General features: G+C 42.3%; 1 protein-coding gene across 5 annotated transcripts in view; it reads left to right on the forward strand.

Annotated features, from left to right (window-relative positions):
* Positions 1-1342: 1342 nt before the first annotated feature.
* Positions 1343-24955, forward strand: part of LOC115355524 (filamin-C) — an 86230-nt gene continuing 62617 nt past the window's right edge. For 4 of the 5 annotated variants that reach the window (XM_030046375.1, XM_030046371.1, XM_030046374.1 and 1 more), the window contains exons 1-2: positions 1343-1718; positions 24353-24600. In XM_030046375.1, the coding sequence (XP_029902235.1) occupies positions 1343-1718; positions 24353-24600 (624 nt within the window). The remainder of the gene's footprint in view (positions 1719-24352; positions 24601-24955) is intronic. The other variant, XM_030046372.1, reaches the window with a different exon arrangement.

The following is a 24955-nucleotide window of genomic DNA, read 5'->3' on the forward strand; positions in this document are numbered from 1 at the left end:
AACAAAACTTTACAAGTTATTGCAGATATTGAAAATGCTGAAATGCTTTAATAGATCAAGATATAAGCACACTATTAAAATGTGACCGAGGGGACAGTGGGCTTTTATTACTTGAATTCTCAGCCGAGTCCAGTTCAACAGTTGAGTAATAATAAACCTTCCAAATGAAAACCTGCAAAGTCACCTAAACTGCCAACAAGGTTTTGGTGATTTTAAAATCTTTTTTATTATATTGACTGATCTGATTTTAATTCAGGATCTGTAGAGTATCATTATTAAACATGTATTTTTACATTTTTTCCCCCAATTTTTGGGGTACTTTTTGCTTCAAAATCACTCAAATGTAACAAAACAATTTTGAGAAAATGACCAGAAAATTACCCAACAAATAAATACATACATAAATAAAACTTCAAATTAGAAAAAAACAAGAAAATAATTTATTACACTTGTATATGTAAAACTAAGTTACAAGAAAAGTACTAAATAAATAAATAATCGAGTAAGTCATGTGAGAGGCACCTTGTGTTGTGCTGCTCATGCTGTTTGTACACACACAGCGGGGTGCTGCGCCTCTGACTGACACAGCTCTGGATATTGTGACTGGATATCCAGGGATGAAGTCATATTTTTCCCTCTCATAATTATTACTGGCGTCTTGGGACTATTTTACAACCGGTCCAGCTCTCCCACTTAGGACAGCCTAAAAATACGCGGAGGTGTCACTCTGTCCCGGAGCCCCGGGTCAGGCCAGTCACCGCCCCCGTCTTCGGTGTTACCCAATGGGCTCTGGCCTCCCTATCTCCGTAGGATTAGAGAATACCCATCCTGTAGTTGTATATGGTCATGACAGGGGCATTCCAGGGAGTCCAGGGGAGTGACGCCGAGCTTTTTAAACCTCAGCCTGCCCTGGAGTTTCATTTACCCACCCAGTGTCCCTTCCCTCACCAGGCCTCCAACGCGCCGTTCGCGCATCTGTCAACCCGGAGCAGGGAGTGTGTCCGGAGAACAGCAACACCACTCTCTGCTGCTACTGTGCTGCTGCTTCAACTACGACCACATCCTCCTTGTTGAGCCACCAAACGCTCCGATGACTCTTCCAGGAGAGAGGATAAACTGATTCTTTGATTCTTCTATTGATTAGGACACCAAGCGCGTGATTTCCCAGCTTCACCCTGCAGCGCAACTTTTGCAGCAGCCCACAACTTCTCTCTCCTGACTTCATTTCTCCTCGGTGAAGTGTGTCACTCCCAGCAGGCTTGGCACTGCCCCGCAACACTTTTTTTCCCTTTCTTTTCGTCCCACTGTTTGTGGTATAAAAGGGGGCACGGAAAGCGGCAGTATGATGAGCAACAACAGTTACTACGAGCAGCAGCTGCCGCCGCAGTACTACCAGGGCACCAACAACGGGGAGGAAGAGGAGGAGATGCCGGCCACCGAGAAGGACCTGGCCGAGGATGCTCCCTGGAAGAAGATCCAACAGAACACCTTCACCAGGTGGTGCAACGAGCATCTCAAGTGCATCAACAAGCGGATCAACGACCTGCAGAAAGACCTGAGCGACGGGCTCAAGCTGATCGGGCTGCTGGAGGTTCTCAGCCAGAAGAAAATGTACAGAAAGTATCACGCCAGACCCAACTTCAGACAGATGAAACTGGAAAATGTGTCGGTCGCGTTGGAATTCCTGGAGAGGGAACACATAAAGCTGGTATCGATAGGTGAGTTGCGCAACGGACACCTTTTTGGACACTTTACGCAAACATTACGCACCGAATTTCCCGGAACAAGCAGCAGCAACAGTTTAGTGGCCGTGGAGCGACTGGTTTAGAGGGCGTGTGTGAGCCGAGGGAGAGGCTCAGATTTAGCTGTAAAATAACTTCGAGATATGTGAACAGTTCCGCAGCCTTGGCCAGCTCATTTACAGGCATGCGCCTGGCTGAAAAAGTAACCCCAAGTAAAGTTTCCCAAAAGTTTTCTAGCCCATTTATCTGAAACCGAGTGCCATGAAAGAAGCAGTGGTATCAGTGAATGAAGTCAGCTACATTATTTAGCTGCTCTTACAACCGCGGTGCTGAATTAGAAATTAAATTGTGAACTAACTTGTGGAATAATTGTGGGATAATAGTAAAATTCTCTGGAATTCCTATATCTGGAGGGTAATACGTCGGGGTGCAGGAGGCATATTCCAGAAGCTACTAGTGTGGGTTCCCAGAGATTCCCATATTTAATGTTAAGGACCCTGAAATATATGCACAATGGTCCATAGACCCCCATTTAAGAGGATTTTGCTCCAAGGAATCCCTGGAAAAACTGTTTTATTGCTAAATTTGGAGAAAACAAAAGCTGGTGCAGCCAAGCTATGAACAAACTAGGATCACTGTAAATTTCACGTAAACTGGTTATCCTTATTTTACATTTTCTTGTTGTTCTAACTTCCAGAAAATGTAAATTATTCTATTCCTATTTTGCTGGGTCCCTGGTTACACAATCAAGGACCCCTGCCCGCCCAGACCGAATTTGAAAACTACTGTGGGAGCCAAAGCCCTGGTGCTCCATGCATGTTTGTGGCACGTCTACAGCCTCAGTTTTAAAAAGCGATTATGCTTTACAGGGAAGCCATAGATTCCTCTTCATACCGGGAGCAACTTGCTACAGTTTTCTGAATCAATGACAGCAGTGTGTTTCCCCAGCTCACTGGCACAGACAGAGCAGTCGCTAATGTGATTTGGGATGGAGGGATGATCAGTGGACAGGAGATTGCAAATAACACAATTCACCACATAATTTTATCAGGTGTTCTCAGCTCAGCCCAGTCTCCTCTTTACAAGAGAGGATAGTCTCGGCATTCGTTTAACTATTTAGGGCGAGGTTAGATTGAGTGTATTTGGTAACAGGCATTCATGAGCATGCAGAAAGGTTGAAGGGATCTTGTGAGTATCTAGATGGTGAACTCTAACTTTATCTGCACTCAGTCATTACATCCACCTATTTCTTTGCAGAGACAGACACTTTTTAGGGTGATTACTAGCAACAGGGACCCAAAGCATAAACTGAGGTCATTTGAGGATAGGAGCCTTTAAAAGGAAGAGCGGCTATATCTTGTGAAATTGTAATTGCATTCATTTATGATGGGGGCAGACTGGAGGTCATAGTGTAGCCTCCTTTTTATTTGTCACTACATCACTGCTCAAGACTTGAGGTATTTTAAGATTACAGTGCAATCACATACAGTGCCCTTTACATCTGTGGAATTCTGTAGTTGCATTTGTATACTTCAAAAAGAAGTGAATTTTTGCATCTGCAGCACATGAAGTCTATAAGAACACCAAGAGCCATCATAACAGTGAGAAAGGAAACAGGCAATAGTCAAGCTACTGGCAGACAGTGATCAAATCTGTTTATTATTGATGGTCTTGCTGTATTTATGTCATGTGGGAAAGATGGCAGATACAGTTGAGAAATACCATTTTTGCCCAGCTTCCAGATGATTCTATTGAGGAACTCAGTTTAAGTGACACGCTCTGATTTCTCTGAATTCCTGAATTCTGATGTCACTAACATGGAGGCATTTGTAGTTAACTGTGCAGAATGCTATATATAATTTCATTTTTATTGCATTACAACTGTTAAAATGCCACTGTGTGGCACTGACTGTGACACTGACTTCTGATGGAGCTTTGGTATTGGGTTGATGTTGTAATATGATTGCTGTAAAACAGGAACTCAGATATGTCAGCGCTGAGTTAATTTGTGTTACTTGCAAAAAAGATTATCAAGAACAAGGAGTTTAGAGAAAGCGGCCATGTTTTTTTGAGGATACAAACTGAGTCTTGTGTCTGGATGGTCCCTCTGTTGTCTGTGTGACTGTGTATACACACACATCCCATTTCTCACCTCTCCATAGGCTGCATGTCTGTTGTCAGGTCAGTGTGCGCTCCCCTGTGTGAACTCTCTCCATGTCATGGATAATTTGAACACATTCATCACATTAGGTGGACCAGCCTATAAACACATGGAGAAGTGCTGCAGTCGGAGTTCTACCTCCCAGTCAATAAGAAAATAGTGGGGCAGTAAACAAGCGCAGTATAACAATCAGTTTGGATCGATGAGCCGCTGAGTGATTTGCAACCACAAATGTACAGTCAGTGCATTTTTTCCTGGAGACAAACACACATCCTAATTGTGCTTTTACTTGAGAGAAATCACTTAAACTGATGGACACAATTGATCTGATTCTACAACACAATCATTTAGGAACTACAAAGTGTTAGGAAATAAAACAAATTAATCCTTCAAGCAAAATTGAACTTTGGTATAGTTTTGGGTTGCGTAGTTACCGAGGTGGTCCACATATATTCAATATGTCACAAAATGACACTTTAAGCATATAAACAAGTTCAAACAAAGCAGATTATGCCAGTTTCTTCCTGGCGTAAGGTTACTGTGCATGGGTTTCCTGCAGATGGTACCTGCCGGATCTGCTTTCCAATTCAAACAGGAAAATAACAACAAAATTGCCATTTAATTTCCTCCAAATGGGTCAAAAATGGGTACCAGGACATGTTGTGTTTTTTATATTGATATAAACCTCGTTGTTGGTGTTGGTTTATTTTCTTTTTATTTTGGGAGCTGTTTTGCTGTGCTATGGAGGAGAGTGGAGAAACAACAAACACAGTTTTCCAGAGCAGCAGTTCAGCGTGTGCAGAGTGACTAATGAAGATATTTCACCACCATGTGGACTCATGTGACAGCCAGGGAACTATACAACCCAACACTCTAGCAAAATACAGTTTTACTTAAAGTGCATGGTGTTGGCTTATGACAACAGTTACGTTTGTCTTGCCCACTCTCAGGCTAATCTAAGTTCACTACTGTTCACTAATTTGACAATCTGTCCTTGTTATTGTGGAAGTCCACATGTCCCGAGAGGACGATGAGTTGGCAAAGAGACGAAGAAAGTCTCTAGAATCAACCAAAGTGTATCAATGGACAGCTGAGACCTCCCCCTTCATAAATACCTGACAAAATGCTGTGATCATCATTATAATTCAAGCATACAGTCTTTTTACAGATCCGTCCTGTTTGTCCAGACATATTGAGCTACAGGAGAAAAAAGACAGACATATTTGATTATAGTTGTAGTTGGTGTCAGGCTGGAGTAGTGTAGTGTAGTGTAGTGTAGTAGTGTTACCACTTGCTGTAGACTCAACTCATTCTCCAAGCTCAGCTGTCACAAACAAACGAGAACAAGTGGTGAAGGCTGTTCACATGGCTAATCAAGACTGACTGAGCGGTGACGAGACAGAACTTTCCAGAGGGGCAACTTGTGTTGCTTTCCCAATCGGTTTGAGGGCAGAGGATCAAATATCAGAGGAAATATGAAAACACACACGCACACACACACACACACACACACACACACACACACACACTACTCTTTGCCCTTACTCCAACCTAGACCTAATTCTATTTGTAACCCTAAACCCCAAATCTAGGCTAAATTCAAACATTGTTAAAAAAAAAAAAAAAAAAAAAAATCAAAAAGTGATACATCTTGCATTTCTGGGCATTGCTGTTGCCGTACTGAATGTTTCTTGTTCCCATGGATAACTGGACAGCTATATACGCTACACTTCAGCATGATGGTCGGAAATGTCTGAGCAATCTGTAAACATCAATAGTAAACTTTAGATTTCCCTGACAGTCAAAGAGCAAGGGCCTCTATCTTTTGCTCTTCTGCACTGACTGTAAGAATTACACAAGGGGAAATCCATCGCAAAAAGATTGCAGTGGCCCACTGAGCACTAGGATTTCTGCATTGCATCTGTGTTTTAGCTCAGGATCTCTTTAGCCTTTTATTGCCCTGCTTTTACTCCAAACAGTAAATACATTGTTGAGTATTTAAACACTGCATTAATGACTGTAAATATCAGAAATATGCACCAAAGGAGTACCCGTGTACAACAAAAGCTTTATTTTTGTCTTACACCCCAGAAAACATTGCCTGCAAAATTGTTCAAAATGTTGAATGTTTTTCAAATGGCTTATCAATGTACATTTGCTCAGTGGATGACATCTTAGCCCAAAACCCAAGCCCTAATCTCTATTAGGCCCTTGAAGAAATAAGTATTCAAGAGCCATTTGTCTCAGGAGAATCAACTGATAGGCCTCTCTCTGCGTACAAAGAACTTCAGATTCATATGGTTTCATGATGTTTCCTGCACCCAATGAACATTTTAATGAGAAATTACATATTTTAGTTTCCTGTCCCTTCAAAACTAAATCTGGTTCGCACGAGGATAGAAGTCCAAGAACTTGCAAACACATGGTGCTTGAACCAGGAAGTAGGTGCAGGAAGACTGGTAAGTTTCTGAGAGTTGGAAGTGAGTGTTCAACATATGGTCACGTTCTTTCCAGTCTTCGTGGTCTGCCAGGGGAAAGCCAGGCTAGAGTTTCCGTATGCTGTCCTCTGATTACCCTTCATAGTCCCACACGTCATCACCCAGCCTCTGCTCCCCTTCCTCAAGTTAGAGAGACAAACAGATATTTCGTGGAATACAACTAGCTCTGGCACTGGGGCAACATGCAGTATAGTAACAACATGAGGTTTGGTTGATTGGCTAGCTGGTGATTGATGGCAAGACAGCTGAGCTCTGGTCTCCCTCCACTAACAGCTGCTTAAAATAGACCACATGGCCTGGAGTGGCAATGGAAGAGAGAGTGTGGGGGGTAAACCATTAGGAAAATGCTTAGGGGAATGAGGAAGAAGATAGGTGCTGGAGAGAGGAACTGGAGAGGCTTAAGAGAAGGCATTCTCGAATGTTTGAACATCACAGACGCCAAAGAAACACGGATCAGACCCAACAAACAAAGATTTTCTCCTAGGGAAGGTTTTTTCTCTTGCTGATTGACGGTTCGATTGTATTGGCTATAGTGTACCTGCATCTTGAAACTCCATCTATCCAAGGGCATAGACAGGTGATTATTAGAGGTGCAACAATGACAACAATGACAAAAAATACTTGAATTATCACGCAAATTCTGGGAGTCATTCTCTCCATTCATCCCTGTCCAACAGATTTCTCAGGATCAACGCAGGATCATGTAATTCCTGTCCTGCTAGACCAGGGCAGCAACTGAAACAAGAGGCACCATGGCGCTGCGTCGCCTCTTCTCTGTCTATCGGTCCGTCTGTCTCTTTCCATCCTTTCCTTTCTCTTGACCTGCCTGACTCAGTGATGAGGGAAACAGCAACGGAGTGATCTTGGCATTCTCCAGGGTTCACATTAGTAGCTTTTTGGCTCACATCGCTGCAGTGATTTTAATAGAGGAAAGTTGATCTATCTCCAAGGTATGCTCCAATGATGAGGTGTGTGTATGTAGCCTATTTATACATGTGTGTTTTAGCATCCATTTTCCTGGACTAGATGTTGTGCTTCTGTGACGGACTTGAGCAGTAACCATGTTAGCAATGACAAAGAAAAGCAGAGGAAGGTAGCGGTAAAAATGTAGTCCCCTAGAAATGGTGCAGTCCCTGGACCAATCAGTCACCTGGTTTTGACTTGTTATTGTAGCACCACCATGAGACCGGTCCAATTTTGAGAAGAAAAAAACACAATGGTGTGATGCATCATGCCTCATGCGTGAGCTGCACGGTTGATGAATCTACCACCTGACCTCAATGATGGCTCATACCCCCAGGATTTGTGAATATACCGCAGTATCTGAGGTAGACAGATGAACAGCCATGCCAATGAATGACGGGGAGACTAGAAGGAATTTCATTCGTAGGCACAAAATGAAAGGGAAGATACGGTTGAAGCAAGACTGTCAGTTTTGAGGTAATTCTCCCATGTGAGCGCTAAACGTTATCTGTACAACTCAGCAAAGCAGGAAAGCAAACTGTCCAAAGCTACTTTGAAATATGCAAGCCTCAGTGGACCAATATTCTGGATCCCTCTTCCACTAGTTTTTTCCTCACAGGAATAACAAGCTGCCCCCCTTCTCTCTCTCTCTCGCCTTTTTCTCTCTCAGAGTACCTAATTATTACCATGTGTCATAGGCAGTCAGCACAGAGGAATGCTCAAGCAATGCCAGGACCCCCTCTCACCACGCACACGCACATGTACTACACGCTAGACCGATATTGTTCTCTTTGAAAATATATCGGGGCCTTTTATCACAAGTCAGTTAGTGGACAGTCAGTGTGGTTCACTTCTGATATGAAGGATATGATGCAGTGTGGAAATGTAGAACATACTTCGAGCCACTCCAGTTATTACGACTTCAATGAAAACACCTCCAGCTTTTCAATATTCCTTTATGAAGCTGATTCTTTTGACTGGATGCCCCCCGACCTTTTCAGTTTTCCGCACACATGTTGAAGTAAATGAGGCAAAAGTTTTCAGCAGCTTCATACTGTTGTGGAAAACGTGTGAACCATATTTAGCTTTTGTCAGTCTAGGCTCGGGAAACCCTACCCAGGAGACTCTGAGGTAGATGCAAATGGAAGCAAACTCAAAGAGGTCTTCGGTCACTGAAGCGATCCTTCTGCGTTGGCTGACAAGGAGGCCAAATTACCCAGGAAGGTACCAAATCAGAGAGGACAGCATCTGCTTTGAAGGGAATATCCATTATGTTGATCCATACCATGAGCTAATTTTAGCAGTCACACACTTCACTTGGTTAAGTTTCTCTCCAACCCGTTTTGAATTGTGTAAGGTGTAGCTGACAAGTTTTTCTCAGAATCAGTGAAAGTGGAAAAAAAAAAAAAAAAACAGCTAACAACTGTCAAAGCAAAAACTAAAAATGAACCTTGTTGGCTTGAGACAAAACCATGATCAACATATTGTCTAAAGATTTTTGGGGTAGATTTTTTAAAATTACGTGGTTATTGAAAACTGTACAATTTAGATAGATAGATACTTTATTCATCCCGAAGGAAATTCACAGTTTTCAGCAGTATCCACAGAGTACAAGATTAAATAAATAAAAAATAAAGAATAAAAGATGACGCTAGAGATCTAAAGATCTAAGTACCCAATGTGCAAAAAACAATGTGCATTGATGTATACAATGTGCATAGATGTGGGCAATGTGCAAATTTACAGTATAAACAGATGATAAATAGCAGCAAGCAATATATACACTATAAACAAGGAATATATAAAAAAAATAGAAATATGAACAGTTTAAACAGCAGAGAAAAAAAAATTGATAACGTTGATATCCTCTACATGACTTTGCTTTGCTGCACATGCTCATGGCAAAGACGTTAACCACGTGCAGCTGCAACTTCCATTGTTCTCCATCCATTTCAACAGTTTTTCATTCATTTCATTTTTCACTTGTAGCTTTCTTCAGGAGCTCTCCCTTCGTGTCTCTCCATATGTTTTTGCCATCTGACTTTATATTCCACATTTACGGGCATGAGGATGTTTTCAGCTGTGTGTGTACTTGCGCTTGTAACTCAGTCATGTTGACCAGCTCCAGTCACTCCTCGCTGGCTTTTGCACACACAGCAGATTCCTGTGTTTTGGTGTTCTTGTGTGAGCAGAGACATTTTCACAAAACACAAAAGGCTGCTCGAATTTCCCAGCGTTTATATGTGCGTCACTGTCCTTCCATAGTTTCCAAATTCGAGTGGGAAACAAATGAAATGTGGCCGCCGTTGTGACCGGAGCGAATCGTCTGACTTTTCAAGCGTGTGGATTGTGGTGCGAGTGCAGCCTGCAATTTAAATGTACCAAAAAGTTACACTTGTAAAATGTGCAAAACCTGTAAAACCTAACCAACAGAACATACCACCAGAGCCACAAGTGTGGTCAGGGCAAATGTCTGGACATACTTTTAAGACAAACTAACTAACCCTAACCCTAACCCTAAGAAAGTACAAGAAGAGACGAGATATTAGAAGACATTTGTTTCATCGTAAGAGCCTTTCGACATCTGTCATTCTTCACTGTCAACGGTTATTTCGTGTTTATTTGCCAAAGCATGTATCTTCTGTGCCCCAGTGTTCAAATGTGCGCTGCATACCTATTAGTTTGTTGCCCTGTCTAAATTACCCTTGCACAAATACTATTACTACAGTCTCCTGGGCATCAGGAAGCTTGCCAGATTTCCACACCCCTCCTCCTCCTCCTCCTCCTCCTCCTCCTCACCTCCTGACAGATGGGATGACTTCATGGCTCCTGGAGGAAAAAGGGTATCAGGAAAAGCCCATGTGGGTCTCGGGATTACACAGAGATTATTAATGATGAGAAGGTGACGTAGTGTTAGATATGGAGGAATGGTGTATGGAGAAGAATGCCCTTTTGTGTAGTGCTCTTACTTTTCAACCTCTGAGCCTTCAAATGCCTTGGCCTTTCTCGTGCTAAATGTAAGGCTTTTCCACACAAAATGAAATATTTATGTTTAATTTCACCGCATTATGTGAAACCAAGTTTCCACGGTGCAACTGTACAAGTATCTTTTAAGCTGGTGCAGTATAATAACAGAAAATCTATATAAACTGGCCACAGTTATCCCTATTGACAGTCCTACAACCCTGAGGTGTATTGGGCGCCTCCCTCTCCCATTAATCCTGCTCCACAGCTCTGATCAAGTGAAAATGTTTTACTGTAACTTAAGTTTTGGGCCATCATAAGTGATTGCAATCATCGGTAAATGTTTAAAAAAAAAAAACTGATTTCTCTAATAATAATACATTTTACTTAAAGGTGATTTTCAAGAAATGTAGAGATACTTCGTAAGGTGAAACACGAAAACAACTTTTTGGCTGAAAATTGGCTAAATGTTCCTTTAAACCAAACAAAGGCTGTCAAGGTGTTGAGCTGTAACCTGTAATGCTGCATTCATATGATGGCCTGGCTGAGAGGCCTGCAGAGTGACTGGGCGCTGTGGGCGGTCACGGCTGAGCGGCGGTGAACACCATGGACCGCACTGACTGGGATGCAGCAGCGTGCGGGGCTCAGGGGTCAGAGTTCAGGGGTCAGGTTCATGGTGGCTCCATGGTAAGAGGAACCGGAGATGGACTTAGGCCGATGTGGCGACAGTTGTCTGGATGAGTGGATGCAGAGGTATGTGCTTGTGTGTGTGTGTGTGTGTTTTGACCAAAATGAGTCAGTTCCATCTGGAAAGAGCGACCGAGGTGTGACATCATCGGCTACGTTTTCATCCTATGGTTTCCATGCATGTTAAAAGGTTACTCCAGTCATCTGGTCGTGGATCAGATCTTGTAAACATCATGACAGCTTCAAGTTCCTTAACCTGAGTATGACCCTTACCAGAGGACGGCTCATATCTGGGCTGTTGGATGCACGTAAACACAGCCAATAGCTGACAGGAGCCACTTTGTGGTCTGTTTGTGGAAGGCTCTTGCTCTTCTTGTTTCATCTCTGTCCTCCTCCCACCTTTTCATCTGGTTTTCGTCTTAGCAGCTTTTATTGAGGATGAGGAGCAGCTGTTTATTTCTGCAGTGCGGTTGCATCTTTGTTTGTATGCGATGCAGCAAAAGTAAAGATGAGACATTCAAGCTTTGCTGGCCGTCCACACCTTGTCCAAAACAGCCGTGATGTGTCCCAGGACTTAACCGTGTGTCAAAATTCTATCAGAATCAGACTCAGCAGCTGCCATCAGTCTGCAGACACTGTCATCAAAAGCCTGACTGGCCCTAAAAAGGTGGATAAACTGTTGAACTGGTTGATGCATTTATTGGTTCATTCGTTTGGTCAATCCTTTTTTGTGCAGTCGTTCATTTGTTCCTCACAAGAAATCACGGATAACGACAAAACTTGATCACCTCTGTGTTTCCAGAGTATTGCCGATTGGTTCCAACGTGCAATTACAGATCAAAACAAGATGATGCATTTCTTAAAGTGACCCAGAGGGAGGCTAGATTATTCATAGGGGCCGACATGTCTACTTTTCCTAGTTTATTGCGTGTGACTAAGAGCTATGGCCTATGCTTTAGTTGTGAGTGTTTCTCTTTTTCGCCCTACTGTCATCAAACCCGTCTGAGAGATGCAGAGAAATAACATATTGCCGTGGTGCAAGTGATCGTTGTTCAGTAATTCATGATCATTATTCACTTGATCCGGTGCTGTTTTCTTTTGAAGCTTTCCAAAACAGCTGGCTCGGAGTTGCGGGGAAGTGTAGCGGGAGTTGATATTGGAAACCCTCTCCCTCCATCTGTTGCTGCCGTCAGCTGGTGTCCCACTGTGCTTTCTGAAGAGTTGACAGACTTTGCCTTGCTCTGATGAATGGCTGTTAGGGGCTGGTAGTCATGGTGGTGGTGGGAGTCAGGGGTTTGAGTGGATGTAGCTTAGTCACTCTAAATATGTCTCATTTAGGGGGCTTAAAGGAGCCTATATGTGCAGGCGACCCACCAAACAGCACAAGTCTGCACATGGACACACACACACACATGCTTACACACCAGGTCTAACAGCTGCCCTGTGTTTCCTGTTGCAGAGGAGTGGTGTTGACTGATCCCTCCCATTCACTTTGAGAAACAGCTCTCAAACAGCACATTCCCCCCTCTTCAGAATATTTCCTGGCTTCTAATGCGTTGAGTCACTGTGTGTATGGCTTATGAGTGACAGCCTCTTCCTATACTGTCCCTCAAGTTTACATGTGAAACCCCCTCCCTCAGCTGCTGTCTGCGCTCTGGTCTTATTCAAGTTAATGTGGACCTTTGGTAGCCTGGTGACTGAATTCCCTTGTTACCATGAATAAACCAGTTAAAGGGATAGTCCACCCACCCACCCCCCCACCCCAGCTGTTCTGTAGCACAGTAGTGGTGCTATCTTCCTCTCATTGTTACTGAGTGCTGGATACTGGCTGGATGCTCCACATGCTAACTGTTAGCCTCCTGTCACATTTTTACACATATAATCATAATAATTACAAATAGTTTTCTTGTACAGTAAAGTTTTTCAATTTTTTGTAAAGTCACTTTTTTTTCCCACAATTTTTTCCCATAATTTTCTGGTCACTTTCTGGTCATACATTATGCACATGGGGATAATAAACTTACCTTGAATCTTGATGTATGTATATGCATATACACTCTTCTGCTACATTTTGAAATATAAAATAAATCCTAATATAATTAAATAGTTTTCTTGTACAGTAAAGTTTTTACATTGTTTACGTTTTACATTTCCCCCTTTTTTTTTTTTATTGGTCACTTTCTGGTCATATTCAGCTGTTTTTGTTTTTTTTTTTTCCCAGCTATATGAATATAAGTATTTTTTTTCTACTAATGTTCCTGTAGGTTTTTGCTAATTTGCTCATCAGCTTCTTCCCATGTTTTTGAAACAAAAAATCTCACTTTAATCCAGCATTATTTCCATAATGTATGCAATATATGATTTTAACTCAAGAATGCAACATATTGCAGTACTTCCTCTTGTGGTACATTATCAATACACTTGCACCAAGTAGGGCTATTTGAAATTTTACCTTAATTTGCACAGAACTCTTCTGTCTTGTCCTGTCATCATTATCGTGGGTATCGTGACAGTGTTGTATTGTAGCCCAAATTGGGACTGGCCTGTCCCATCATGGGCTGAGCAGTCAGAAAGAATAGAAGCCCTTTTTGGTTTATGATTATATTTATAGTGAACTGTCCTGGAGAAATTGGAAAATATTGGTGAATGGCAGCATCAGGTGTGAAATGCCTCATCTTTGTAGTGTGACTAGCCTGCGGGGACTGGAAGCAGAGCTGTTGTTTAGTGTGAGCCGCCCACGTCAGGCCAAATAAGAGCAGTTTTGTTTTCTAACCCAGGCTTAAGATAAGTAACTGGCTTAAGAAGTGGATTCTCCCTGCATGTAAACATAGCCAGCGAGTGTGTGTGTGTGTTTCCCCTCTCTACTGTCTGCTGACTGTCACACTGCTGACCTACTCAGCTCATGTCTTTCAGCATTGCTGTGTGTCTGGGTCTTCCAGGGGAGCGTGAGGCTAACAGCATGATTGAGTTTGCTGGTAGCTGCTGCTGGCAGAACGTGTAGCTGCAGAAACCTCCCGGCCGCCAGTGTGGGCCAGACCACATGGCATGGAGGGAGGGGGGGCTAAGGAGGGGCAAGACAATGCTGCCTATGTGTGAGAGTCAAGGGGAGGGGCGAATGGTCGAGAAAATGTTGTGGAGACTCAGTGTGTGTGTGTGTGTGTGTGTCTGTGTGTGTGTGTGTGTGTCACTGTCTGTCACCCTCTCTAGGATTTGTTGACCCCTCCAGCTGTTGGCTGGAAATGCCTTGGAGCAACTGTGATGGCAGCTGACACTGCATGGGAGGGTCACTGTTTAAACACAGCACCCAAATCACCTACACACACACACACACACACACACACACACGCACGCACACGCACACACATGCATTTGAAGAGGCGCTCATCATGCATTATGTGTATCAAGTGTGTTATAAACTCCTTGTTAGTGCATGGTCATTCCATTTACAGTCAGAAGATGATGTCATGTACCACAAAACATTAAGGCTGTTGGATGCATTATCGGGCGGTTGCACAGTCAGTGCAATAATATTACATTTATAATTTGTCTAATGAGTCCACCACAGTAAGAAAAATGTATTTAACTCTTTGAAACCCAGGAGTCCATGGGTGGGCATTTATTTTGAATGGTTTGAACAAAATTCCCTTTATTCCTTTTAAGTTTTAGGGGTATATATCTATATCTATTTCTATATGTATATATATATATATATATATATATATATGTATGTATGTACAAATATGTATATACACACACACACACACACACACACATACATATATATATATATATATATATATATACATATACACACACACACACACACACACACACACACACATGTATATATCATCAATCAATCATATTTGCCCCCATGTTTTTGAAAGAAATCTAGTAAAGCTTTCCAAATGTTCTTTTACCTTATAAAGGTGTAACTTTCCACTTCGATCCAGTGTGTGTGTGTGTGTGTGTGTGTGTGTGTGTGTGTGTCCAAACTCTTGGCAGCAAGTCCCAGTGTCATACTATGAGCATATTAGGAGCTGAAAGTTTTCTCCTCACATCAACTACAAGACTGAAACAAAAGAGGCAAATTTACATTAGAAAGTGCATAAGAGAGAGAAAACAGTTATTATATTCCATGTGAAATACAGCAATTCATTGTTAAATTGATCTCTGATATGGGCTTGATATGTAAATGGGAGGGGGATTTGAGCTTGTGTCCAAAGGTAATGTCAAAATGTCTTCCTCTAAAACAGGACTGTTCTTACAAATCGTCAAAAAACAGCAGAAATAATGAAAGATGAGAGTTCATCCTTCTCCAAAAATTGAGGGGGTCCCATCACCCTGTGTCTCACTACATCTACACATTTGAACTTGTGCCTCTCGCTCTGTGTGGAGTCCACTTGGCCCACTGTGGCTTGCCAGGTTCCATGTGTCTGCCGCTAAATCAAACCAAACAGAGCAGAGAACAAAGCTGTATGGTTTTCCTCTCCGTTTCTGTGTTGCTGCTAACGGCTCATCATTGATTTCTGTGCTGGGGCTCACATTGTTGTGGCCCCAGGAAGAAAGCTGCGGTTTCTTCGAAATAATCTGTAAAGAATTAGAGCTAAGTGTTACCCTTTGGAGTGAGACACCGGGGGATGAAACACAAAGGTAGTGAGGATCAGAGCGCGGAGCAGTGGCTGTCAGATTTGGGTACAGGGACCATCGAGGATCCTTGAAGGGGCTGCGGTGGGGTTGTTGAAGGTGTTGTAGGGGTCCAGAAGAGGATACCAGGGTGTTAACCCTATAAAGCCATTTGTATCATATATGATACACGTTTTCAATTCCGTTTTCCGTTTTCAGTTTAATCAATACTAGACCAAAATACTGTTGTACACCTTTGAACACTTCCCCTGTTCACCCTGGACCATACCATTGGCACTTCAAGTACACATCATATATCATACAACAGTAAGATCATGTAATAACATATTTTTTTAATTTTAAATTTTTTTTTTTCGATTTTGTTATAGGACTAAATAAAGGTTCTTTCATAGTTTAGGCTTTATAGGGTTAAGAAGGTTCCCTGGGCTTTCATGTGGTTGTTCAGGGGTTCCACAGTCCCCTGAGAGCTTGAGGAGGCTCTAGGAGTCATTCAGGGTGCTCTAATTAAACTGCACAGTATGAGAATGGGTTTCCGTGTGTAGTGTAGACAGATATTCACTTTACCAGCACATGTGCACACCATAACTGTATTTTAAATAGGTGCATAATTCAAACATACTACTGATAAATTTACCTACATTGTAATGCATAATGACATGATTTTGCTAAGTCACAGGTTGTGTGTGTGTGTGTGTGTGTTTCTGTCGGTCACAGTCTCGAGGATATCGACCCCTCCAGCTGTTGGCTGGTTGCGCACTCTTAGGACTTTTATAGGTCACAGGTGATGCATGCGCGCGTGTGTGTGATCCCCCAGTCTTTAAATAGCTATGGCTCTTTGTACTACACTCTCCTGGCCGATGAGGATAAACAACACACACATTTATCCAGCTGCCACTGCCAGCCAGCCGCGTGTGTCTGAGGAGGGCAGCAGGTTGTCACCTGGCTTGCATCTGTGTGTGTGTGTGTGTGTGTGTGTGTGTGTGTGTAATGTGAGCTGCACTATTTCCTGGCATGTTGTGTCAGATAATATAATATTTTCTCAGATTTTAATGAAATAACACTCAAAATGCCTCAAAAACATAACCAACGCGATCACTGCCAGATAATTTTTTTATTTGCCGGTTAAAAGCATACAGAGATATTATAATAATTAAAAACATATACCTCTGTAATATAATGTAATTATCGCTGGCAATTGCAATGACATCAGCCCCAAATATAATAATATCTGGTTTTATTACACTTGAGTAATTTACAAGGACATTTGAGAACATTTTACCAATTATTACATTATCCAGTAGTTATTCCATTATGAGATGACATAGTCACTTATCATCCTGCTGTGTTAAAACATTGTGTGTATGTGTGTGCGTGTGTGTGTGTGTGTGTGTGTGTGTGTGTGTAGCAAACTGCCCATGTGATTACTCTCTAGCAGCTTTTTGACATTGTCTCTAGCTGTAGTGTGTATACAGTGTGTGTGTGTGTTTTTTCAAATTTGGTCATGCTCGCACCAACTTTGGGAAATTCTGTGGAAAAGGTGTATGGTGTGTGTGTGTGTGTGTGTGTGTGTGTGTGTGTGAGAAAGAGCGAGAGAGAGTTCACACAAAGCCTGCCCACTGTGTTTTTCCCTGTTGTGGATACAATCATGGAATCACATTTTCCCTCTTTGGGGTCGGATGTCCATTATTCACTTGGGTCCTTTCACTGTATCATGTTGACATCAGTGTAAGGAGAGAAGCACACACACATACACACACACATACAGTTGCACACACATGAACAGGAAGAGCCATGTGCAGCGATTAGAAAGTGCTAGCCTGCAGATAGGAAATGATGTGAGCGGAGTGTCAATCTGCTCCCCAGTCAGCAGGAAACAGGAGCTGCTGCAGTGTGTGTGGTTTCCTCATGGAGTCCCCCCCGCTCATTCCTGCAGAGTGCTGACATGTGGACTTGTTTCTCCAGGTCTTTTGACCCTTGATTGGTCATTAGCTGAGGCTTGAGTAGATGCAGAATGCATACACACAAATGTAAATACAAACATGCAGGCTAAATGAAGAGGCGGGATAAACTTAGCCTTTTTTCCCTGAAGGATCCAATAAGGAGTGCAGCAGGATTGATGTGTGGCTCATTCCTGACCAATGGTGTGCAGTGTCTAAGTGCATCTGTGCAGTGGTCAGCAGCTACAGAAAAAGCATTGCATTTCATTTTGTAATCATTTATTCTGTTTGTTCCGGGAACAAAAAAAGAAAAAAAAAAAAAAGAAAATGTATTCTCACACAAATACTGAATCATCCAAATATTTTTACACCTGTCAGGCAAATTGTCAGGTCTTGCTGCTGATGCTTTGCCTTTTGTTACATTACGTAATGATAGCTAGTCGGCAAATTCTAATTAAATGCCATTTATTTAAAATAATCATCAACCTCATGATGTAACTGTTTGTGAGATACTTGTTGTCTGTAGTTATGTGGTCAATAGATTTTTACAGATTTAGATTTTCAATAAAGAATCATTAGCAATATGGAACCCATTTATTGTAGCCTTGCAGCCTTTAAAACCAGAAAAAGACAACACGTATGTCCTATCTCTATATTACAATATCAAAAATCCCAGATGATATTTAGTCTTATATCATGATGCTGATATCAGCCCAGCCCTAGTTGTTCATGAAGTAAAAACATAGCAGCTGGAGGAAGAAGAAAGTGCAAAAGTCCTGAAATCCGATTTATTATTAACAGCTGCATGAACGTGAAAAATTCAGCTGTGGCCAAATTTTCTCTGCTGAAATACTTGTTGATCGTCTGCAAATAAGATGACTTTCCCTGGTCATTCGGCTCTACAGGAAATAAATGGACGTAAGTTGACTTATTGATTTGACCTATTGATACAGTTTACTGTCACCGACTCTACGGATTCCTGTTTGTTCTTAAATCCAGGTTTTCTGTGTTGTATCCATTTACTACAAGCAAGCTTTCACTGAACTGGCATCATTATTCATAGGTTTGGGAAAAAAAATGCTGTTTGATGAAATGTATCACCAGTTGGCGACACACATGTGACATGACAAGACAATAGTCACCCTCACACAGGAAAGTGATCTCACCCTCTTTTAAATATGATTGTTCATGGGTGCAGTCCAGGCTGGTCAAGCTCTCTTGCCTGATGGCAGCCCAGCACTTGTACTGTTACATTTACACATGTACCAGATGATTGTGAAGTGTGTGTGAGCATGTGCATTAAGAGTCTGGAGAGGTCATGTACAGTTTAGACAGCATTAAAGAATTTCTTGATTTGATCTGGACATCCTAGGTTGGGTTTCTGCCTTGCGGAGGAGAAAATTAGTAACACCCTCCCTACAACAACTGCTGTTGAGGTGTCCTTGAGCAAGGCATTTAGCCAATAGTAGCCTAAGGTTGTATTGGGCAGCTCCCAGTGTTAATGTGTGCAGCTGTAGGAATATAACCTGACTTACCGTGGATAAAAAAAGCCAAGAAAGTGTACGGCTATAAATTACTGATAGCATGGCAGTTGTATAAGGCCATTACTGTGCCCATGCAGACACTATCCACTTCAGCAGTCAGAAGCTAGACAAGCAGTGGAAACCAGAGAGAGAGAGAGAGCTGTTAAAGAAAGAATGGTTGCTGGTGTTTTGCCAGACACCTTCTCAGCTCCACAACAAGAGGTCTGTTTGAATACAGCTTGTCCTGTGAACGCTGTTGGCCCAGTAGGACCCGACACCCACTGACAGTTAGAGCGAACGGACGACATTCGCCGGTCGCCCAGGGTTACCAAACAAACAGCCGGCCCAAACGAGAAACTTAAAGGTCGCCTCACTACAAGACGCAGGCAAAACAATGGCCTCTGGATAGAAAGGCTGCATTGTCTGTGGAAAACAAGTTCCCTTCATCGTCACCCCCCTCCGTCTCTTTCTGTCCCTCTGGGTGACTGGAGAAAATGTGTAATGTGTGATGTTCTGAAAGCAGGGCTTTATGGAACTGTAGAGCAGAAAGGGGAAATGATGGAGGGAGAACAGAGTTGGTGGGAGAGTGGGAAAGAGGAAAAGGGAGTCCGAGAATGCACCAGAAAGATGACGAAGGAGGAAAGGAATTAGTAAAGAACAAGGCATTAATAAACATGCCTTCCCCATGAAGGATGTAGACCTCCTCTGGGCCAAACAGTGACAAACAAACCACTTTGTTTTGACTTGTAATTAAGTGGCACACTTTTGAAACTACTACTAAAAAAAAAAAAAAAAAAAAGAAAAAATAATAATAATAATAATGGTGAGCTGTACAAATAATGCAGTGTCCCCTTTAATTTTTAAAAATGTCATAATGCCATGATAATATGCCTAATTTCCATACATTTCTCCAAAGTTCTCCCAGAGATATCCCACATTGTTGCCAACACATGAGCACATTTATGATCAGTTGTGAGATGCATCACTTCCCTAGGTTTTATCAAAATGCAATCCCAGGTATCTGTCATTTTGCAAATAGACGAATTAACAAACAACGTACAGTAGCCCTGCCTTTCATGCCTATCAATCAGTTACATTTTGAAAAATACACAATTTTGAGACACATCATCTTCCCAAGTTTCGTCAAAATGTAATGAACAATATCTAAGATATCCTGTGTGACATCGATCCATAGACCTTGTGCCCAATATTGTTTGGGTGAACAATGTAATACTCTAGATGGATGCATGTAAGAAGGCTCTAAGGAGCCGTTGACAGATTGAGACACTCCAGATGTCTCTGGAGGTGGTGGTGCTGATGGGGGGGGGGGTGTATTCTTTAACGCCAAGCACAGAGCGGTACAGCATGGTTCAGATCAGTGTGGGAGGTTCTTCTTATCTACTCACCGGGCCACCCAAAGGTCAAAGGCAAGACAGAGAGACTGAGCCACGCTGTCAAACTTGGATGGACATATTGTCTCTAGCGTGTGAAAAAAGACATACTACTGATGTCAGAAATCCCCAACTTCTCAGCTGTGTTCTACATTTTTCTTGTCCTCTGAGGAAGATAAAGGCAACTGCTATTGGACTAATTATCCACTCCTTTTAAAGCGAAACTGAACTTTGGTATTGGTATGTTGGGTTGTCTAGTTCCCAGGGTGTGATATGAGTCCACATGGTGGTGAAATATCCTCATTAGTTGTTCTGTGCTCCCCTGGGCTGCTAATCCACAATACTGTATTTCCGTCTTTCCATTCACTTCCAAAATAACACCTTTAACGCATAAAATAAATGTTAACAAAGCGAATTATGCCAAAAAATAAAAAGGCCCAGTGCCCAGTTATTGAGGAAATAACACATCTCTTTTGTTGTAATTTTCCTATTTGAGTTGGTAAGTAGATCAACAGGTAGCATCTGCAGGAAACTTCCGCATAGTTATCATGCACAAGAAAGGAATTACTTCATAGCACTTTCCCAAATAATTTAAAAAAATGGGTACTGGGTCCTGTTGTTGTTAATATTGGCATGATTCACTTTTTTTTTTTTTTTTACTTTTTTACATTTTACATTAACAGTGTTATTTCTGGAGCTGTTTGCAACATTGCAACAAATGGTAATAGGCTACAGTAAAGTATAAAGAAGAATATATCAAATTGGGAGGGGGGATACAGGAAATACTGAAATACTTTTCAGCACAAGGTATACTACGATTTAATGTAATGGCCAAAGTATGGATCACAGCAGCAGAGAAACGTAAGTTACGATAAAAATTGCACAGCTATCCTTTGTAAAGTAATTCTTGCTTTAAAGGTTTAGTGTACCTCAGTTGTTTTGGCATGAAATAAATATTGCATATTTGCATATATAATAGCAGCTACTTCAGTCTGAAAATATCAGTATCATCCTTCAAAAACCTGCATTAGAAACTGCACATGTTGTCAATAACATCCACTATTTCCATATATCTACTGTTCCACGATTTACAGTTGTGTTTGAAATCCCGCCTGCCTGTCTCAGAGTGGTTTGTCCTCCCCAAGCCGTCACTCCGTCTCTATTTGTTGCTCTTGGCTCGGGGGCATTCCTCCATGCCTGCCCGATGTGTTTGATCCTCCAACTAACGTCCAGGACCCTGTGGTTAAGATGGGCTGTCGCTTGAAAGCTGTTTGTTTGCGCCGTCTGAGGTCAGCGTGAAGTTGGGCGAAAGGAAGCAACTCATGCTCTCACTTATGTTTTGACAAGTGAGAAGTGTACATGCCTGCAGTGGTTAGCTGCGTCCAGCGGAAGATAAAATAATAAATGAATCTGAATCACAGTCGCTCTGGGGTATTGGCATGCTGACGGGTCTAAAACATAAAGTGAAATTTAGACAATTCTTGCAGGAATTCAGTCCACTGCAACAGCAAATAATACTAGAATAAACCGAGGATAAATAGAATAAGAGCATAAAAATAGAATTACAAAAATATGGCAAAATGGGGTTGTGTGAATATTTTGCAATTGGCAATTTCAATGTCAAGAATGCATAAAAAAAAGTCTGGCTTATTTGCTTAAGTGTGTGTGTGCCAAGTAGGTTGTCCTCGAAAAGCACAATGTATTCATTTACTCCACCTCATAGTGAAACATGAGGTTTTCATTATGCCTGTTTTAAGCATTCAGATTAAGAATAGTTTTTCCTATGGTAGGAATATAACGACCTGATGCAATGCTGGAGAGACAGAGTGAGAAAAGAAGGAGGAAGGAAAGATGGAAGAGGAAAAAATAGATAAGACACACAGGGAAACAGGACAGGCAGGATTGGAGGGTCATGTTGCAGAAGTTTGGCGTAGACTGACAAGGGTGTGTGTGTGTGTGTGTGTGTGTGTGTGTGTGTGTGTCACAAGAGAGAGAAACAGAGAGAGTAAAGGGTGGTCTAGCAAGTAAGTTTAGTTTGGTGTCACCAGCAACAACTCTGGGTGGTGGAATTCTTCTCTGTCCTTCTTTAGATTCCAGGGTGTGTGTGTGTGTGTGTGTGCTTCTTATTTAAACTGACCTCATTCCAGAGACCTAGGGTTGAATGACATCATCCTGTAGTGCTGTTGTACATCCACTTTGCTGTCCAGCTCGATGGATACCTCGTATTACAGCTTTGCGGGAGAACGTCTCCTGACAGCTAAAGCCAAAACAATCTGGAAGTGCAGACTCCGTGGGCCTGCGGTGCTCGGCCTCTCTGGTGCCGTGGTGAGCCACAGTGAAACAGAGAAATTGGGACACCAGCTTTTATGGTTTATTAAATCTGTTGTGCAATATAATGCATGATCACAGAGTCATGGATCATAGAGATCACAAAGCTTTGTTGAAGCGTCATAGATTAGCTTTGAGTATTGAACATGGACAACACATTTGTCAATTGAAATTTAATTTGTTGAACGGAAAGCGAAAGTGGGATTTTAAAGGGATAGTTCACCCATTTTAACAAATTTGATCATTTCATGGCAGGAGGCTAACAGTTAACATTTGGAGCATCCAGCCACTATCCAGCACTCAGTAACATTGAGAGGAAGAGAACACCACTACTGTTCTACAGAGCAGCTGAGGGGGGGGGTGGGGGGGGGGGGGGGGGGGGGGGGGGGAGTGAAATAATATCACATTTTTCAAAACGGGTGAACTAGCCCTATAAGGTCTTCAGTATTCAGAAATGCTGTAAGGCAAGGTCAGTAAAGTGCACACAGCACGCTCATGTTAACCAACCCATGGGGTCTGTGATGCTTTGTGTCAGTGGATGCCAAGTGGAATTGTGTGTGTGTGTGTGTGTGTGTGTGTGTGTGTGAGAGAGAGAGAGAGAGAGAGAGAGAGAGAGAGAGAAACACTACAAAAAACAATCATCATCCTGAGTAGATGAGGGAAACACTCAATGCAGCTGATTAATAACCTCTCTGTGAGTGATGGTGTGTGTGCTCTCCAAGTGTGTTTTCAATTTTGTACTTGCAAAGTAATGGCAACAGGGTTGGCCAGGGGTACAGGAACAGTAGAGTAAATACAGATGTGTGTTGTTGTGCCAGCAGAGGGGCTGAAGGCCTAATACCACTGCTCTGCTCTGGCTTGAAAGCTCACTGCTTCCCTCAGCAGCTGAGGGCCAATGCTGCCCTACTTGTCAGAACATTATGGATTTGTATGAGACACAAGCAAAAGTTAGCAAGCCGAGTTGCATGCAAGTCAGGTGTTAAATGTAACCAGTGCAGTTTGTGACCACTGGTGGCACTATAAGCGCATAAGATGAAAACCAGGTCTGTGTATTGTTTGTATTGCATATTCCTCCACAACACCATATGGCAGAACGGTAATATTTCTGGTGAGAAATTCTGAATGAAAACACAAGTGTGTCTACTATGTTTAGTACTTTTAATTGCTGACCCACATGCAAGGGAGCTATTGATAATTGTCATGACAAATAGGCAACAAAACAGAAGTTTAAAAGGTCCAGTCCAAGTCTTGGGTTGTTACACACACAAATTAATTTATTACTGGATGATGCATATTTTGTGGCACTTTTTCAGTTTCATTTTTTAAATAAATATGTGTTTGCATTTATCTCATTTATAGCAAGAACCATTTACTCTTCTGATAGCCAAATAACATAAAACCGGTGCAGCTTTATTGATGAAAGAGAGGAGAATTCTATATCATCCTTTATCTCTGTCTCTCTGCAAAAAACCCCCACAACAAATCTGTTTCCTTTCACTCCTCCTTCCCAGACTCTAAAGCCATTGTGGACGGGAACCTGAAGCTCATTCTGGGTCTCATCTGGACCCTCATCCTCCACTACTCCATTTCTATGCCCATGTGGGAAGATGAGGATGATGAAGATGCCAAGAAGCTGACCCCTAAGCAGCGTCTGCTCGGCTGGATCCAGAACAAGGTGCCCCAGCTTCCGATCAACAACTTCCACCGTGACTGGAGGGATGGCAAGGCCCTGGGAGCCCTGGTGGACAACTGTGCCCCGGTAAGAACAGGCCCGGGGCCGCAGGGGCCGCCGTTTTGGATCAGTCTGCTGTAATAGAAAGTGTAGCACTGTATCATATGGGTGAAGTCCGCTGGATGATTCGTGATCGCCACATGTCTACTCTACTGACGTATATTTTCTTGTGAACACTTTGAAGCTACAATTACTGACCGATCATTCAGTATCTGGTATGGACATGGAATGTGGTTAGGATGGAATTCTTGTTGCCATAGCAATAGCATTACCTGAATTGAGAGCGATTTCATGCTGTATGTCCAAGGGCAACATACAGCAAGCTATGACTGGCTGCTTTGCGTTTGGCAGGCAGGACTTAGGATCAGTCAATTCCAGCAGT

Source organism: Myripristis murdjan, chromosome 23 (assembly GCF_902150065.1).
Source record: "Myripristis murdjan chromosome 23, fMyrMur1.1, whole genome shotgun sequence".
Classification (NCBI taxonomy): Eukaryota; Metazoa; Chordata; class Actinopteri; order Holocentriformes; family Holocentridae; genus Myripristis; species Myripristis murdjan.